The following is a 19,516-nucleotide window of genomic DNA, read 5'->3' as shown; positions in this document are numbered from 1 at the left end:
ACATGCAGTCTCGAGTCGGAACCGAGAGGTTTAGACCCAGAACCGTGAGGTTTCGACCAACATACACTTTTGCACATAATTAATTTAGATAATTATATTACACATTATCACATAATTCACAGACTACACATTTATAACATAGGTTTTTCATTAAATAACTTCACATAGTTGTATCATACAATAAAGTTGTGCGGGAAAGCCCGAAGTGTTACAGCAAGTATGTTACTATGTTACTATGTTTGTATGAAATTTGATTAGAAATAATTAAAAGATCATAATCGATCCATATATTAGCAGAAATATATTATTGTATTTAATGTAACTATAGTGCCACCTATCTCTCCTTGATTTAGGGAGATGAAGTTTCCTTATTGTTCTCTTGTATTCGTGTATATGTACCCGATTTAATTAATGACAATGGCATCCAATTTCTCCAAATCACATGGTATCAGAGCTTGCGCTCTATACCTAATCTCCGCAGCCTTTTTCGGATCTCCGTCCAATCTCTAGGGTTTCGACCCTAAGCCGCCGCCGGCCACCCCTTTCCTTTTTTCGATCCTGTTCCTACTCCCTGTTGGCTCTGCACTATGGGTGACAAAGCTGACACTCCCAACCCCACCACAAAACAACCGGTTCCCCTACATCTAGTCTATTCTGTTACTAACATCACCAAGAAGGTTCGTGTCCTGGATGGTACTACGGTCACGTACTCCGCGTGGGTTAAACTTTTCCATCTTCATGCTCGCAGATGCGAGGTCCTAGATGCTGTCACCACTGAACCGTCCCTGAAGACGACCCTGCATATACTCAATGGATGAATATAGATGTTGTCGTGCTCCAATGGATCTACAATACTCTATCCGCTGACTATCTCCTTCGGGTCCTTGAAGAGCCATCCACGGCTCTCCAAGCCTGGAATCAGGTCAAGGATATCTTCCATAACAACAAAGGTCCTCGTTGTGTAGCCCTTCAATCTCGGTTTGTGAATCTGAAAGTTAGTTCTGTGTCTTCTTTGGAAGCCTACTGTCAAGTCCTTCAGGATTTGGCAGCCCAGTTAGATGATGTGGGCAGTCCTGTTAACGAACAAAACCTCGTTTTGCAACTTGTTCGGGGTCTGCCTTGGGAGTACGACACCATCAGCTCTATGATCAATCATGAACTTCCTTCTTGGAATGAGGTATGTGAGATGCTTTGTCGTGACATGAAAAGACAAGCTGCTCGCGATGGTACTGCTACTAATTCTGAAGCGCATGCTGTTGTAACCCCCACGCCTCGCCGTGATTGTCCCACCCATGATAACCAGCCCACTTGTAATAGCTCCGGTCGCACCCGTTTTGGTCAGATCTATGGCCCAAATCGTCGTGGTGGCCCACGCCGTGACAACCCAACCCACAACCAAAACCAATCTACCCAAAACTAAACCAACGTCTCCGGTATTTCTGGCCCGGCCCACTACAGATCATGCTCTGGGTCTGGGTCCAGCAGCCGTGTCCCATTTACTTGCAACCCACCAAGAAACTCTCGGAACCAACCCTTTTACCCACCCATGCCACCATCATATTGGGCCAATTCCTTCTAGGCCAACCCACCACCCTCGTGCCCCTACCCAACCCAACCGGGTTGGGTCTCAACCTGGACCGCACCATAGTAGCAGCAGCAGCCTTCAACCCCTAATCAGTCCGCCCCTGAAGTTCATATAACTGATGTCAACCCCTTGGAACCTACTGAACTTGAAGAAGCCTTCAATACTATGGCTTTGGAACCCGAAGCCCCTACTTGGTTCATGGATACTGGAGCATCAGATCACCTGACTCGAGACTCAGGTATGATTTCTCACCCTTGTAATCATTCTATTAAAACCGTGTTGGCTGGAAATGGTCATCGGTTACCAGTTGTTGGATCAGGCCACACCAGTCTTCCCACCACCTCTAAACCACTCCAACTTAAACACATACTTCACATACCCAATATCATAAAGAACTTATTTTTTGTTAGAAAATTTACTCGTGACAATTGTGTGTTTTTCGATTTTGATCCTTTTGGTTTTTCTGTGAAGGATTATCCGAGTGGGACAATCCCGAGTCGCCACGACAGTACCAGTAATCTCTACCCGCTTATGGATCTCAAAGTACCTGATGCTTCTGCTTTTGTTTCCACCAGTTCTCAAGGCTCCTGGCACAACCGTCTTGGACATCCTGGTTTACATGTCCTAGATTTTTTGAATTCTAATAAGTTTATTTCGTGTGATAAACAAAGTCGTTCAGTTTTTTGTGACTCTTTCTAATTTGCTAAACATAAATGTTTGCCTTTCAATTTATCTACTTCTTGCATTGTTTGTCCATTTGATATTGTCCATTGTGATTTATGGACCTCTCCTATACTTAGCAAGCAGGGATACAAATATTATTTGGTTGTGATTGATGATTATACTCATTTTACTTGGGTATTTCCTTTAAAATTTAAATCCGAAACATACACCAAATACTCAATTTCACAAATACATATCCACCCAATTTCATCACCAAATTAAAAGTTTTCAATGTGACATGGGCGGAGAATTTGATAACACTCAATTCAAACAATTCACCTCTACCCATGGTTTAAAATTTCATTTTTCGTGCCCTCACACCTCCAAACAAAATGGGACAACCGAGCGCATGATTTGTCGTCTTAATGAAATCATGCTTTCTCTCCTCACCCATACCTCACTACATCCTTCCTTGCAAACCCATTGGTTTTCGAACCCCCAATGCTGCCTTATATCTCAAAAACCCTGATTATCAACACCTTCGGGTGTTTGGTTGTGCCTGTTACCCTAACCAGTCTGACACCCGTCCTCACAAACTTGCTCCCCGATCCTCCCCATGTGTCTTCCTCAACTACCCTGCGGATCACCGCGGATACCGATGCATGGATTTATCTATTTTCAAAGTTAGCATTTCCCGTCACGTCACCTTTAACGAACATGAGTTCCCACTCTCCAAAACCTTTAAACCCCAACCTATGTCATACACCTTTTTGGAGTCGATGCACTCACCCATACTTTTCCAACAACCCATGGCCACCACTCCCTCACCAGCTTCCGCACCATCTACCACCACTCTTCCCCCACATCCGACACCATCTACTTCTACACCACAACCCTCGGCTGCTGCACCGACCCACCAGCCTTCACCACAGATGCTTACACCACGACCCTAACCAACTTTTACTTATTCCCTAAGATCACCACCACTGCGGCCCAACAACCATACTCATACCTCGGCCCAACTCATCCCATCCCCATCCACACAACCGGCTCAACTCAATCCAGAACCTATGCCTCCTCATCCGAACCCACCACCGACTTCTGTATCTACCGGCTCTACCACTTCGACACACCCAATGATCACTAGGTCTCGTGACGGGATGTCTAAACCTAAGGAACCCTTTAACTTAAACGTTGAAACCATCTCACCTTTACCCAAGTCACATATTGATGCCCAGTCTGATCCACATTGGTCCGATGCTATGAAAACGGAATAATTGCTTTAATAGATAATAACACGTGGGATCTTGTCCCTCGGCCTCCCAATGCACACATTATCAAGTGTATGTGGTTGTTTCTCCACAAGATTCATGCAAATGGACGTTTGGAAAGATATAAGGCCCGTCTTGTGGTAAATGATATGTCCCAGCAGGTTGGCATTGATTGTGATGAGACTTTCAGTCCGGTAGTTAAACCAACTACCATTCGTACTGTACTCAGCCTGGAAGTGTCCAGGTCTTGGCTTATAGGGCAACTGGATGTTAAAAACGCATTCTTGCATGGGGATCTCAACGAAACTGTGTACATGTTTCAACCACCAGGATTTCTTGATGCGTGTAATCCTAAATATGTGTGCAGGTTGAATAAAATCTTTATACGGGCTTAAACAGGCACCTCGGGCGTGGTATCACAGGTTCGCCACATATATCATTCGCTGTGGATTTCAGACATCCACATCAGATAGCTCCTTGTTTATCTATAAACAGGGCAGTGACATGGCTTACCTTCTTTAATATGTGGACGATATCGTCCTCACTGCATCTAACAATCGTCTGCTACATCATTTTATATAAGCTATGTCTCATGAATTCTCTATGACTGATCTTGGCAGGTTACATCATTTCTTGGGCATTGAAGTTACCCATCAATCTGGAGGCCTTTTTCTCTCCTAGCACGCCCACGTTCACGACATTCTGAGTAGGGCGAAGATGGAAAATTGCAAACCATGCAGCACACCTGCCGATACACATTCTAAACTAAGTGCTTCGGCTGGTGCACCACTAGCTGACGGGACTTTATGCCGCAGTCTTGCGGGTGCGTTACAATACCTTCCTTTTACAAGACTGGACATTTCATATGCAATGCAGCAAATTTGCCTCTTCATGCATGCCCCATGAGAACCACATCTTGCGTATCTAAAACGCATACTTCGCTACCTAAAGGGCACTGCAGATCACGGTTTATACTTGTCCCCCTCCAAATCAACAAATCTCACCGCCTACTCGAATGCTGACTGGGGGGTTGTCCCGATACATGCCGTTCAACATCCGGATATTGCGTTTTTCTTGGAGACAATTTGGTATCTTGGTCCTCCAAACGACAACCTACCATCTCACGCTAAAGCGCTGAAGCCGAATATAGGGGAGTTGCAAACACTACAGCAAAGTTTTCTTGGATTCGCAACATGCTGCTTGAGCTGCATCTTCCAGTTACACAGGCGTCCATCATTTACTGTGACAATATTTCTACCATGTATCTATCACAAAATCCGGTTCAGCATCAACGCACCAAACATGTCGAAATTTATATTCATTTTGTACGAGAGAAAGTTCGTCTTGGTGCTGTATGCGTCCTACATGTTCCTACTGAATACCAATATACCAACATCTTCACGAAAGGCCTTCCACGCATCTTGGTTGATCGCTTCAAGTCCAATCTTTGCATTCGGCCGGCTACTGCTTCGACGGTGGGGGGCTATTAGCGAAAATATATTATTGTACTTAGTGTAATTATTGTGCACATATATCTCCTTGATTTACGGAAATGTAGTTTCCTTATTATGCTCTTGTATTCGTGTATATGTACCCGATTTGATTAATGAGAATGGCATCCAATTTCTCCAAATCACACCATATACCAAATATAGAATATGTATAGTTATTGGTGATCTTTGTGACTATACACACATCACGTTTATAGGAATGTAGTATTCCATGAAAGAAGCACTTCTGCTAATTTAAAAAAATCATATGCCAGAAGGGATAAAATGCTTCATGGAAATGTTAGCGAACAAGCTTCAACTATACATGAGATCAAGAAAACCGCCATGACATAGTGTAATCAACAAACATATAATGCATCTAAAGAAATAGCAGGAGATCATTATACAAAAGGATAATTAGTAATGCCACAATTATCTTGTTGAAGGACATAATAGATTGTATTTTGAGTGTTCTGATATGTAAGATGTTTGCAAGCAAACTTCTAGTTTAACTTTACAATGAGATCAAGTAAACCACCATGATGTAGTGTAATTAAGAAGTATACAATAACTAGCACTTCGAATAGTGGAATCATATACATGAGAAGAAACTACGGGAGATCATATAAAAAAGTAGAAATAACTTTATAAAGTATAAAGTATTTAGATAATGAGTATCTGCTCATACATTATGCAGTTGGGTATGAGGCCATCATGGCAATGCCACAAATTCCATTATCAGAGGCAACATCTCTTTGCATTCGAATATAACCTTCCTCTCCCCAAGTTGTACCCCATGAATTCTTTACAAGCCAATACTTGGTGCCATCATCATCTGTACCATATCCAACTGCTGTAACACCATGGTCTAGTTGGGTTCCACATTCTCCTGTGAAAACACCGCTTTTGTAAGACATAAAATCTTGTCCACTAGCATCAATGGCTACAGAAACTGGTTGCATTGCCACCGCCTTCAGCAATGCTTCTTCGCTGTTGGCAGGCACGTCTTCGTATCCAGTGATTGTGGCAGCATGGGACGACTCTTTTGTTGTGCTACAAGTGCCGTCAATTCCTTTATACGGGTAATTAGTCTCGGAAGTTATGCCCTTGTTTTGTATGATAAATTTGAAGGCTTCATCCATAAGACCACCGTTGCAACCTTGATCTTCGACACTTGTGTCGCAATCAACTAGTTCTTGTTCAGATAACGATACCAATTTTCCAGTAGACAACTGGTTGATTCCTTCAGTAGCTGCTACTGCTGAAAACGCCCAGCAACATCCTATACAACGTTGTATAAGTTAGAATCGAATTTTGATAAGCGTGAAAAACGACAAACTATCTCAAACTATCTTGAAGAGTTTCCTGGATTTTCATTTAATAAGAAAATCACAAGTTGTCACAAATTTTTGTAATTTGTTAGTTACAAATATTAATTTCTTAATTATCACATATAATTTCTAAGTTGGCTATTTGATGACACATGCTAAAATTTTCCCTATATAATATGGTTTCATGTAATATTGGTTTAGTCATTCAATAACATACCAGATTTCTCTCAGTTCAAAGAGTAATTCTGTCCTGCGGGTTCCCACTGTGGGTTTTTTTTTTTTGAGAAAAAAATATTTCATGGAAATTCGTCAAAAATATATGTTTCCTACGCATTTTTTAGTAGGAACGTCCCAGTTTTCTAGTAGTGAATTGAGAACATAACAGTTTGATCACTTACCGCACTGGCCTTGATCCTTCACCGGTGTCACAGCCCCCTTTTGCCTCCAGTCCATTGAAGATGGAACCGCGGTTAAATTTTCATACCTAAAACTTGTAGTTCTAGGATGAGAAGAAACCTTAAAGCCGTTGCGTGACGCCCGAAATTCCTCATTAGTCAGGTCCGTAAATGCATTGACGTCAAGCTTGTAAGACTTGCCCTTCTCACTGTTGAATGCCTCTATGTGCTCAACATTAGCCTTAAATATCTTAAAACGCATTTCCTTTTCGGCTGTGAAGGGGTATGGTCCCAAAAAGTCGCGCAAACCTCATAACAGGTTGCACGTGAGACCATACTCCTTAACATAACAACTTGATAATACAGCCTCGCGCAACTCACGTCACATTATAACTTACTCCGCGCGAGGAAGAGCACATAACAAACCCAGATACCAACACTTAGCATAAAAACAATGGTATAGATGATCACACTAGCCCCGCGCGGGTTAGTTGCCATCAAACAAAATCCACTCGGTAAGGAAGCGCGCGACTACCTACAGTGGTACACAAGGTACAAGTGGCAGTAAAAGGAGCCAATGAGCGTCTAGCAGGCTCTGGTCAATCGTGCGCCACGATCGCCTGACGAGAAGTACACAAGGACGCCTACATGGCACCAATCAGAGGACGGAGACAACTGTCTCACGATCTCCACTCGTCTGCTGATGACAGAAGGACAACAAGGCCGACAACAATGACACGTGGCTCCAATCAAGGGGCGCCAGCACCGACGAGCATCTAGAAGCCACTAAGCAGTCGAGGCCAGCGAGGCAAAGAGCATATTCGTTGTTGTCCGTTTATGGCCCAAGGCCCATCAGCCCACAACCTCTTATACCTCTCCGACTATAAATAGAGACCTTCATTCCTCAGGTTAAACATTCTATTCTCTTGGCTCTCACTCTTTACATTTAATTACTCTCAAAGCAGACGCTTATTCTCACGCCGGAGCCTGGTTAAGAGGGAAACCCCCACATTCCCCTCTTAACGAGTAACGGTGTTCTGTTTTGCAGGTTGATTAAGCAGTCGGAGCTCAAATACCTAAAAGAAGATTAACCTTTATGATAGAAACATAAACCCACCTAATTAATACTCTAATTAGATCACTGTTTCTTCATTGGCGCCCACCGATTTTTTCTATAACCACCCTCATCTTCTTTCATTTGAGCTTTTGACATCTTTTCCTTACTTCGACTATGACTGGTCAAGGAATCATCCCAGAGTTCGGTTTCGGAACCAACTCTAACACGGCGTTGGGTGAAGGAGTCCAAACCTTCCAAGCCCAACAAATCGAAGAAATCGGCGAAGTTGAAATCAACAATACTGGGGGTCCGCGCGGGAGCTTCACCCGCATCACACAAGTGGTCACCCCAGGAAACGGAGAAGGACCTTCGAACTCAGCGCCACCTCAAAATGTATCTGCATTACTTGGCTTACCAGAAGGCGAAACCCCAGCCTCATGGTATGCCAAGAACATCGCCACTATCAATGCAGCATACCAATCGCTCATCGCGCAGCAAGCAGTTTTGACGGCAGAACCGTCCTTGGTCACCCCTCCGAGTCAGGGGGTGCGCCAAATGCCACCACCAGCCAATCTACAAGGCAGAACTAACAGGCCTCCCCCTACAAGACGTTTAAGCATACAAGACACGCGCGATACAAGAGGGGACACGGATAGTTACTATGAATATCCGTCGGACCTTCAACGAGGCCCTGTTCACAGCCGGCTCACGCCGCGCAACATGAACAATGAATGGGAAGAAACCGACCCATATGATCCTACATGGGAAGGTGATGAAGAATCATCAGTCTTTAATCGTTTACCAAAAAACCATGAGTACTATAAGCCAAGACAACACATTGGCTATACAGAAGAGGCTGAACGAGATTTCCGCCTGGCATACAGACCAGCGGAAGCTGCGGAGCACTCCAAGTTTATCCCGAAAATCGCACTCGCACCGCTCTCACGAGAGAAATTACCCCCAACCGTTGGGAAATTCAATGGGTTGACTGACCCAGACGACCACGTCAGAACATTCACGAGTGTGGGCTGCATGGGAGGTTGGAACATGCCCATGTGGTGCCACCTGTTCATTCAAACTCTTACCGGAGCGGCTCGCGCCTGGTTTGACAGTCTTCCGCCCGGAAAGATTAAGTCATGGACAGATTTCAAGACGCAGTTCTTAAGCTACTTTAGCCAACAACGTCGCTACCAACGTGACACAGCCGAAGTAGAGGATATTTGGAGAAGAGATGGTGAAGGTCTGGAGGACTTCATCACGCGTTTTAACAAAGAGTGCCTGGAAATAGGCGGCGTCAGCGAGCAACTCATGCGCTGTCACTTTAAAAAGGCTATACGCTGCGATAGTCTCATTAGAACCATCACAGGCAAGGATGGAATGCCGAAGGAGTGGGATAAACTGATGGAAGCCGCAAAAATCGTCGCGCAAACTGAGGAATCCCTTGCTGGTGGAAAGGGCTACTACCCAGAAGATCGATTTTCAAGAGGAAGTACGCGCGACAACAACAACAAGCGCAACAAGTACAAGAGTCATGATTGGAAGTCTGAGAGACCCAGAGGCCGTGACGACAGGCCACGTTACAGAGAAGATGCGCGAGAAACGATTGACCGAATCGGTTACAAGAAAGCAGTCAGAGACGACAATCGTGATAAACACTGGACTCCGCTCACAAAAACTCCAAAGGAGGTGTTGATGACGGAGAATGTCGATTTCAAGGCGCCAAGGCCAATGACAAACAAGAAAGGGCAAGACCCTAACTTGTACTGCGATTTTCACAAAGATTCAGGGCACCTAACCGACGACTGTTACAGCTTGCGCCAGGAAATCGAGAGAGCGCTCAAAAGCGGCAAACTAGGCCATTTAGTGAAGAATGTACGCAAGGAAACCCGTCAACTCCAGCGCCATGATGAGGGTAACCACAAAAAGGTCCGACGACTAGAGACTCACATGGTCAACGGACCCAGGTACAGCGCGAAAGAGAAAGGCAAACGCCCTTATGAACCTTCATGGCAAGAACAGCAAGTTGTATTTCCAGTAGTGCGCGGCGGACCTCGCGCCACACGTCCTGTGGTCATCACCGGCATACTCGGGCATTATGAAACTGACTACATATTCATAGACCCGGGAAGTACTGCCGACATCATTTATGAACAATGTTTCAATCAGCTGGATGAAGAGGATAAAGCGCGACTCGAACCTGTCGATTATCCTTTGTCTGGATTTTGCAACGAGATTGTTTTTCCTCTCGGACAGATCAGTTTTCCCGTCACGCTTTCTGATGGGAAACACTCAAGAACAACAAATGTGAACTTTATGGTAATGCCAGTGAAATCAAGGCATGATGTACTTCTTGGGAGGGAAACACAAGGCGAGCTAAACATGGTGACGTCAACGCCTCATTCTGCAATAGGATTCCCAACCAAAACAGGAGTAGCAATCATATACGCCAAGAAAGAAGTAATGTCAACTGAAGAGCTGCGCCCAACAAAGGCGGCGAAGGTCTCCACGACTGAGCCGGAGAAATGGGTTTTAAACCGAAAATACCCCGAGCAGACCGTGACAATTGGCCACGCCATTTCGTCAGACATCAGAACACGTCTAAAGCAATTGCTGTTTCGAAACATGGATATATTTGCCTGGACGCCGGCAGACATGACCGGTGTCCCGCGCAACATCACCGAGCATTGCTTAAACACGTACCCATCTGTCGAGCCAAAGGTCCAAAGAAGGCGCAGCCTAGGGGCAGACAAGACAAAAGCAATGAACGAGCAGGTATGTGAGCTGCTCAAAGCCGGGATCCTGCGAGAGGTCAGATATCAGAGTTGGGTGGCGAACCCCGTGATGGTCGAAAAATCAAATGGCGGATGGCGCATGTGCGTAGACTACACTGATCTCAACAAGGCGTGCCCAAAGGATTGCTATTCCTTGCCTGAGATCGATAAAAAAATAGATTCTCTCGCGCCATACCGATGGAAGTGCTTTTTGGATTGCTATAAAGGATACCATCAAGTGCAGATGAAACTAGAAGATGAAGACAAGACAGCATTCAGAACAGATCTTGGAATCTTCTGCTACACAAAAATGCCTTTTGGTCTGAAGAACGCAGGCGCGACGTATCAACGCTTGATGGACAAAACCTTCGCAGGTGACATCGGAAAGCATATTGAGGTTTATATCGATGATCTAGTGGTGAAAAGTCCCGAGGAGGACCAAATGTTGAAAGACATCGAAAAGACGTTCAACTCATTGCGCAGCGTAAATATGAAGTTAAATCCAGCCAAGTGTTCCTTTGGCATGGAAGAAGGGAAGTTTCTGGGCTTCATTGTCACAAACGGCGGTTTCAAGGTGAATCCAGAGAAGGTACAGGCTATAGAACGAATGCCCTCACCGAGAAACATCAAGGAAATGCAACGACTAGCCGGCCGGCTGGCCGCGCTAAATCGTTTTCTCTCCAATCACGCCGCAAAGTCGTATCCCTTCATCAGTACACTGCGCAATTGTGTAAAGAAGCAAGAGTTCAAATGGACCCCAGAAGCCGAAACAGCTTTTCAACAAATGAAAGCATGTCTGATCGAACTCCCCACGCTGACGGCACCATTTGAAAAAGAGCCCCTTGTGCTGTACTTGTCCTCCTCGGATAAGGCAGTAGGGTCAGTATTGTTGGTAGACAGGAACGGTGTGCAAACCCCGATCTATTACGTCAGCAGGGTACTCACAGACCCAGAAACAAGATATTCCACAATGGAGAAGCTGGTTCTTGCGCTATTACACGCCTCCCGAAGGCTGCGTCGATACTTCACGGGCCATGTGATAACTGTGCTTAAAACTTCCACATTGGCACTATACTGCAGAAGCCTGAGACATCTGGCAGGTTAGCAAAATGGGCCATTGAACTGGGCGGCCATAACATCTTGTATCGACCGCGCCCAGCCATTAAGGGGCAGGTCCTCGCCGACTTCATCACAGAAGTGCCGGCTGATAAAATCAAGGAATGTGAAATGATAGAGGCTCCCGAAGAAAATACAACAGAGGAGACTTGGATGCTTTACACGGACGGGGCATCAAATGAAGATGGCGCGGGAGCAGGTTTACGTCTAGTGAGCCCAGAAAAGCACGAGTTTACTTACGCCATTAAGCTCGACTTCAAAAACACCAACAATGAAGCCGAGTATGAGGCTTTTCTGGCAGGCTTACGCCTCGCCATCAAGATGGGAGCAAAAAACTTGCGCGCACATGTTGATTCACTCCTGATAGCCAGTCAAGTAAATGGCATATACGACGCGAAGGGAGAAGTCATGGCTTTATATCTGGAACAAGCGAAAGAATTGTTACAGCAATTCAAATCCCACAAAGTTATACACATTAATCGCTCAGACAACAAGCCTGCCGATGCTTTGAGCAAGCTTGCCTCGACTTCCTTTCAACATCTCGCCAAGGATGTAAGGATAGAGGTACTCAAGAACCCATCGGTTTTACTGCGCCAAGTTAACGTAATCGAAACAGGGCAGACATCATGGATGACCCCCATCATCCAATACTTGCAAGAGGGGGTGCTTCCCGAGAACAAAGCGGAAGCAAGAAAGATCCAAAACAAAGCCTTACAGTACGAAATGAATGGCGGTATCCTGTACCGAAAATCCTTCCTGGGACCACTACTACGTTGCGTGGACCCCCAGGATGCAAATTATCTGATAAGGGAAATTCATGAAGGGATTTGTGGCATTCACTCCGGACCACGGATGGTTGTCGCGAAGATCATGAGCGCCGGTTACTACTGGCCGGGTATGCATGTCGACGCAATGAAGGAGATCCGCAAATGTGACTCTTGCCAGAGACACTCTCCAAAAACGCTGCGCCCTAAAAACGATCTCATTCCCGTGTCCACCGCATGGCCCTTCCAACAATGGGGAATTGACATGGTGGGACCCTTCCCGGATGCACCCGGCGCCGTAAAGTTCATCATAGTAGCTGTTGACTACTTCACAAAGTGGGTAGAAGCCAAAGCCCTTGCATCCACCACAGCTATGATTGTGCGCAAGTTCATATGGGAACACATCATATGCAGATTTGGCCTCCCGCTCAAGATCGTGACAGACAATGGCACCAACTTTGCTTCAGACGATCTTAAGAACTGGATGAAGGAGATGAACATCGAACACACTTTCACCTCCGTTGCACACCCACAAGGCAACGGACAAGTGGAAAGTGTGAACAAATGTATCGTCGAAGGGATAAAGGCCAGATTAGGGACAAGGCGGCGCGGATGGGTTGATGAGCTCCCAAGCATTTTATGGGCTCATCGGACCATGCCAAAGACGAGTACCGGCGAGACCCCTTTCAGCCTGGTCTATGGCTCAGAGGCGGTAATCCCGGCGGAGATTGGCCTGCCCTCGCCACGCATGACAACGGTCAACACAATTGACAATGAAGCAGAAAGGCGCCTAGACTTGGACCTGTTAGAAGAAAGACGCGAAATCGCAAGAATCCGAGAGGCCAAGTACAAAACTCAGCTGGAAAGGTACTACAACACAAGGGTCCGCATTTGTACCTTCAACCTAGGGGAGTACGTCTTTCGCGACAACGAAGCATCGAATGCGGAACGCCCAGGGAAATTGGCACCTAAGTGGGAAGGCCCATATCTGATCCATGAGGTCCTGGGCAAGGGGGCCTACAAATTACGCACCTTAGATGGCCACATCTTACCAAGAACTTGGAATGCGCAACAATTGCGCAAATGCTATATGTAATCTTTTCGGCCTTACGCCATCTTTCAATTAACTACGCCGGCTACGAGCCACTGGCAAATATGTATGAAGGCCTAAGAGCCAACTTCTGACTTGAATGAAAACATACGACATGTTTTTTCTATTATATTTTTTCGTTACAAATGCATGTTAAACTTTTGATTAGCGCGAAAACACTACAGCATTTCAAGACGGTTCAAACCACCTCCAAGGTCCTCCGCAAACAAAGCGCGAGACCGGACGATCACCTAAATACTTACAAAACGCTTCCATTTATTCGAACTAATTTAGCATAAAGTTTTATAACAATGCAATAATTGCAACGGAAAAAACAAAATGTTTCATTAACAACTTGCGCAACCGCGCAGCATCATACATAAGAATATCAAAGATATTACAAAGGCACAAATGCCTATCAACTACCTACTCAACAAACTCTCCTACTCTTCGCGACGATCATCACCATCATCTCCGTCATCTTCACCATCATCATCATTGCCATCATCATCACCATCACCGCCATCATCACCGACTGGCTCTTCGTCGGACAACTCGACGGTAACCGGTGGATCGAGGATTGCCTTAAGACGCTGGCACCAGTCGTCTTTCTTTAACGATTCGACAACCAACTCCATGATAGGCAAAGAGAGGTTGTCATAGGAATTTTCAGCACTTGCCAGCGCAGCATCGGCATGTTCTGTCACTGAGCAATGACTTGTATCAAATTCTTGCCCAAGCATTTGCTCAACATGATCAGCACACTCCAGATAGCCTCCCCGATGACCCACCGCACGCGCCGCATCTGTCAGAGCCGCTACGGCGCGATCTAGCTCGTTCGCATTTAGGATGGAGTTGGCAACCTTCAACAAAAGATAAGCATTAAAGAAAAACTCTTCAAATCAACTTAAGAAAAAAGCATAAGGCACTTACCAACACTACTCCACGAGTGCGCATCCACTCCGCTTCTGAGACAAGTGTATCGACGATACCTTGAGCCTCAGAGTAATTGGTTTGGGCCACATTCAGCGCGGCAGTGCTCACAGCACGCGCCTCCTCAGCATCAGCAGCCTTGACCTTCTCAGCCTCAAGGTCAATCTCCAAAGACTCGCATCTGTCGATTTGCTCATTCAAGCGACGTTTGAGTTCCGCTATCTCAACGTCCTTGGCATGGAGATCCTTGTCCTTGTTGGACAATTGCACCTTGGCTGCAGTCAGCTCAACCTAAAAATTGGCAAACGCCTTGAGAATTGACTTAAAGAAATCTCATAAACAAAAAAGGAAGAGCGAGAATCAGTAGAACTAACCTCCATCTGCTGCTTGGCAGCTTTTTCACCCTGCGCTTCCTCCACCTTTGACGTCAAGTGCGCAACTTTAGCCTCAAGATCAACGATCTTCTGTCGTAGAGCATAAGCACGATAGTTGTCTTGGGCGCATATACGCTTGAACTCGGCCTTCTCCTTGGCCAGTTGCTCCTCAACATTGTGAAGTTTTTTCTGCAGCCCCTCGCGGCCCCATTCTTCAGCCTTCTTGTCAGCCTCAAACTTGGCTCTCTCCTCACCAAACGCGGTTTTCGACTTTTCGAATTCAGCAATACGTTTCAGCATACGCTCGCGATAAGCCTCCCAGTCGGCGCGCTCCCTAACCATCGTTCGCCATTCGCGAACTATTTGATGGTTGGCAGCACGAGCGTTGGCCTCCGCAAGAATATAAGTACGATACAACATTTCGTGAGGTTTCGCCCTTTGCCGATGGACTTCAGCAGGTGTAAAAGAGTTCAGGAACCACTCGCGCGCAGGGCTGAACTCGACGAAAGTATCTTTCTGTTTTAAACTCCAGGGGGCTTGATGAGGAGCGTCCCCACGCTCTTCTTCGGTGTAAGTCTTGTAGTAAATATCCCCAACGGTGTCCTTCGCACCTATCACATTGGGGTTATAACCCCCAGCTCCACCAGAGCTCGCGCTGCTTGAGGAGAAGCGGCTGGAACCCTTAGAAGTAGTAACAGGGCCGGTGTTGGTTGGTTTGGTGACCTCTGGACCTGGAGGTATAAGAGGCTGATCCATAGCCTTTTTCGCCGATAGCTCCTTCTCCAAGGCCTGCTTCCTCGCCACTTCAGCCAACCTCTCCTGCTCCGCCCTACGCTTCTTTTCTTCTTCCTCCTTCCTTTTCCTCTCCTCCTCCTTCCTCTTCTCTTCTTCCTTTTTCTTCTTCTCCTCCGCAATCTTCTTCTCCTCTTCTTTCTTACGCGCCTCCTCCACCTTTCGCTGCGCCTCAGCCGCCTTCGCGGCGTCCTGGGCTGTAGTGTCAGTGGGCTTGACGGTTATCTTGGGCCTCTTTACCCCAGCTTCACTGAATGTAACCGCCTTTTCAGGGGTCTTCTTCTTGACCTCTGCAAAATAAGGCAAGTGTATGTAAGCAAAGAGGTTTTTTAGAAAAGAGAAGAAAAGAGCATACCAGGAGAAAATTGGTACAACGAGCGCAGCCTGCTTGTCTTCCCTATCACAGGTATCACCACAGATGTAGGCGCGGAAGCGACAGCAGTCGTAGCCTCGCTCCTACCCCTCTTCCGCCCAATAAGTTGGGCAGCAGCATCTTCCTCTTCCACTTCTTCATCCTCTGGGAAAGACGGAGTCGCGCCAGCTTCAGGGTTGCGAGAACCTGCGCTTCCAGAACTCTTTGACCCACCAGCACTAGCTTTTCCCTTAGCTGCATATGATAAACCTTCATGTGAGTCACTGATGATCACATAATCATCCAAGTCACGTTGACGAAGGCGAAGAGTACCTTTGCCAGCAGCAGTTGTTGCGCGACTAGGGCCAGTGCCCTTGCTGGTCACCTCCGGCTCCGCCTTCTTCTTCTTCTTCACAGGCTTCTTCTTTTTCTCCTCTGGGTCAATCCCCAGGTCGCGCAACACACCTGCAAAGATTTTAGACCAAGAGCTTAGCTCGCCGCTGGAAGAACCTACAGACTCATCGCTGGAAAGATAGAAAGTCTCTTTCCCAGCGAGAGTCACAGAGCGCAATGGACGAGGTTTAGGGTACTGCGCACCTTCAGTAGCGGTTGGCGGTGAAGCGAAAGCATCAGCAGCAGGAAACATGAAGTTTCCTCTAATCTGGTCATACCAGCTTTCCTCGTCATCGCGCAATGGGCGAACGCCCATGGAGCCTCCAAAAGTAGAAAAAGCAGCTTGGTAGAGTTGCGCCTCTATAAACGGAGATACGTAAGTAATAATTACAGAAATCCTACTTAAAAAGAAGACAGAGAAACGACTAACCTTGATCGCCAAGCTTCAACACGGGAACATCCCTGCTGCTAGGTGACCACTGGTCACTCATCTTTGCTGCAACTAGAACACTTTCCCCAAACACCCGGTTCGGGGTTGGGGTCAGCTGCTGATACCACAAAGCCGTTTTTGGGATCGTCAGGTCTTCCTTGGGTATGGCCTCAGTCCATTCCCTAAAGGTCATAGCAACCGGCACAACTTCTTCCCTGATGAAGAAGAACTTGGGTTTCCAATCATGGAAACTCTTGGGTGGATTCAACAAGATCTTCTTCGCCGCACCCCGGCTCGCAAACGAAAAAAACCCCATCGTCCTTTGCAGTTGGTAAAAGGATCGAAACTTGTCTACGGATGGCTCGATGCCATGAGACTGACATAAGAACTCGAAGTGTCTCACCCTCACCATCCCAGGTGGACTCATCTGAGATATGTGGAACCTGTAGTAAGAAAGGATACTACCCAGAAAATTGGTCGCCGGCAGCCGGAAATTACCCTGAAGAAAGAAATCTTCATAAAGGGTAATATAGCCGGGTGGGGCATCAGCCGCGGTTTGGCCCTGAGCCGGATACCGGGCGTCCCACTCCGGTGGGAATCTGAAGCTCCGAACAATCTGTTCGAACAGACCTAAGTCCCATCTAAGGACTGGAACCGGTCCTTCCTCACTAGCAGGAACCTCTTGGTGCTCCTCACTCATATTTTAGAAGGATCTGGAAAAAAGAACGAAGAAAAGTTTGAAGATTTGAAGAAATCTTGAAGAAGATGAAGAACACCTTGAAGATTCAAAGACCTTTTGAGAGGAAATTGGAGAAGAAACGAAGAGAAAGTGAATCTCTCACCTTTCTATTCGGATATATATACCCATCGCATTTAATGCGATGGGTAACCGTGCCGCACTCGCCGCAAGGGCAACCAACGAGAAGTTGCCACGTAGAGCGGAAAAGCAGGGACGACGGTTACCACGCGCGCGTGGCACCCACTCTCCTAACATGAAGTGCAACCGCCGCAGGCGGCATGATGACATCCGTGCCAGGGGTCAACTCAAGCGTCGCTCTCAGCGACTTATCTCACCAACTTGTCAGAAGTTCAAATTTCGAAGTTTCCCGCCATAAAACACACAAGAAACTTCATATAGAAGTTACATGAGCCGCGCCAGATATATATAACCTACTATAATCTCGCGCGCCTAAAGGGCACAATAACAAATCACCCAACACCTGCCTTGGGCCTGCGCATGAAGAACATCAGTATTATACATGCGCCATACAAGTCAGGACCAAAAGGACTATTTCCCCTTCTCTTATTTTTATTAAGTCCAGAACTCCAACCACTTGCGTTGCGCATGGTGCAGCACTGGACTGGGGGGACTTGAAGGGGTATGGTCCCAAAAAGTCGCGCAAACCTCATAACAGGTTGCACGTGAGACCATACTCCTTAACATAACAACTTGATAATACAGCCTCGCGCAACTCACGTCACATTATAACTTACCCCGCGCGAGGAAGAGCACATAACAAACCCAGATACCAACACTTAGCATAAAAACAATGGTATAGATGAGCACACTAGCCCCGCGCGGGTTAGTTGCCATCAAACAAAATCCACTCGGTAAGGAAGCGCGCGGCTACCTACAGTGGTACACAAGGTACAAGTGGCAGTAAAAGGAGCCAATGAGCGTCTAGCAGGCTCTGGTCAATCGTGCGCCACGATCGCCTGACGAGAAGTACACAAGGACGCCTACATGGCACCAATCAGAGGACGGAGACAACTGTCTCACGATCTCCACTCGTCTGCTGATGACAGAAGGACAACAAGGCCGACAACAATGACACGTGGCTCCAATCAAGGGGCGCCAGCACCGACGAGCATCTAGAAGCCACTAAGCAGTCGAGGCCAGCGAGGCAAAGAGCATATTCGTTGTTGTCCGTTTCTGGCCCAAGGCCCATCAGCCCACAACCTCTTATACCTCTCCGACTATAAATAGAGACCTTCATTCCTCAGGTTAAACATTCTATTCTCTTGGCTCTCACTCTTTACATTTAATTACTCTCAAAGCAGACGCTTATTCTCACGCCGGAGCCTGGTTAAGAGGGAAACCCCCACATTCCCCTCTTAACGAGTAACGGTGTTCTGTTTTGCAGGTTGATTAAGCAGTCGGAGCTCAAATACCTAAAAGAAGATTAACCTCTATGATAGAAACATAAACCCACCTAATTAATACTCTAATTAGATCACTGTTTCTTCAGGCTGCATCTTTGTAAACACGTCCATGGACCACCATCCACTGCTCATGTTTCTCCACCATGGACGCTTCATGTAGCGATCGGGACATGACTTCCATACTTGATATTCCCACAAGAAGAAGCACTGCAAAGGCCAAACTCCTGTTGACTTTAAGAGCCATGTCTGACTTGCAAAGAGAATGTGTGAAGCTGAACAACTCAAATAGATTAATAAATTGTTAGATGATTGCTGAGTTTAGAGAAAGACATATATAGAACTGAATATGATTACTATAATAAACAAAACATATAATCTAAGTGAAATTGCATTCTATGTGTAACCAGGTATCCTATTAGAATATTACTATATTAGTTACATTTTCTTGAATTCTAACAAAGTTATTTGTGACAATATGGACAACAAAACTAGGCTCTCGATCCGTGGAAGATGATTAGTTCTACTTAATTGAAATCAATTTAATAT

At 46.2% G+C, this 19,516-nt stretch overlaps 1 protein-coding gene and 1 pseudogene across 1 annotated transcript; one reads left to right on the top strand and one right to left on the bottom strand.

Annotated features, from left to right (window-relative positions):
* Positions 1 to 814: 814 nt before the first annotated feature.
* Positions 815 to 1,420, top strand: LOC110919760. Its single transcript, XM_022164019.1, has one exon. It carries the CDS (start codon positions 815 to 817, stop codon positions 1,418 to 1,420), a length of 606 nt encoding a protein of 201 aa, XP_022019711.1.
* A 4,278-nt stretch (positions 1,421 to 5,698) lies between these two features.
* LOC110916442 lies at positions 5,699 to 19,214 on the bottom strand (annotated as a pseudogene).
* Positions 19,215 to 19,516: the final 302 nt, after the last annotated feature.

The sequence above is a fragment of the Helianthus annuus genome, chromosome 16 (assembly GCF_002127325.2).
Source record: "Helianthus annuus cultivar XRQ/B chromosome 16, HanXRQr2.0-SUNRISE, whole genome shotgun sequence".
Classification (NCBI taxonomy): Eukaryota; Viridiplantae; Streptophyta; class Magnoliopsida; order Asterales; family Asteraceae; genus Helianthus; species Helianthus annuus.
The sequence above is the reverse complement of the archived record's forward strand: the minus strand, read 5'-3'. Positions and strand labels throughout refer to the sequence as shown.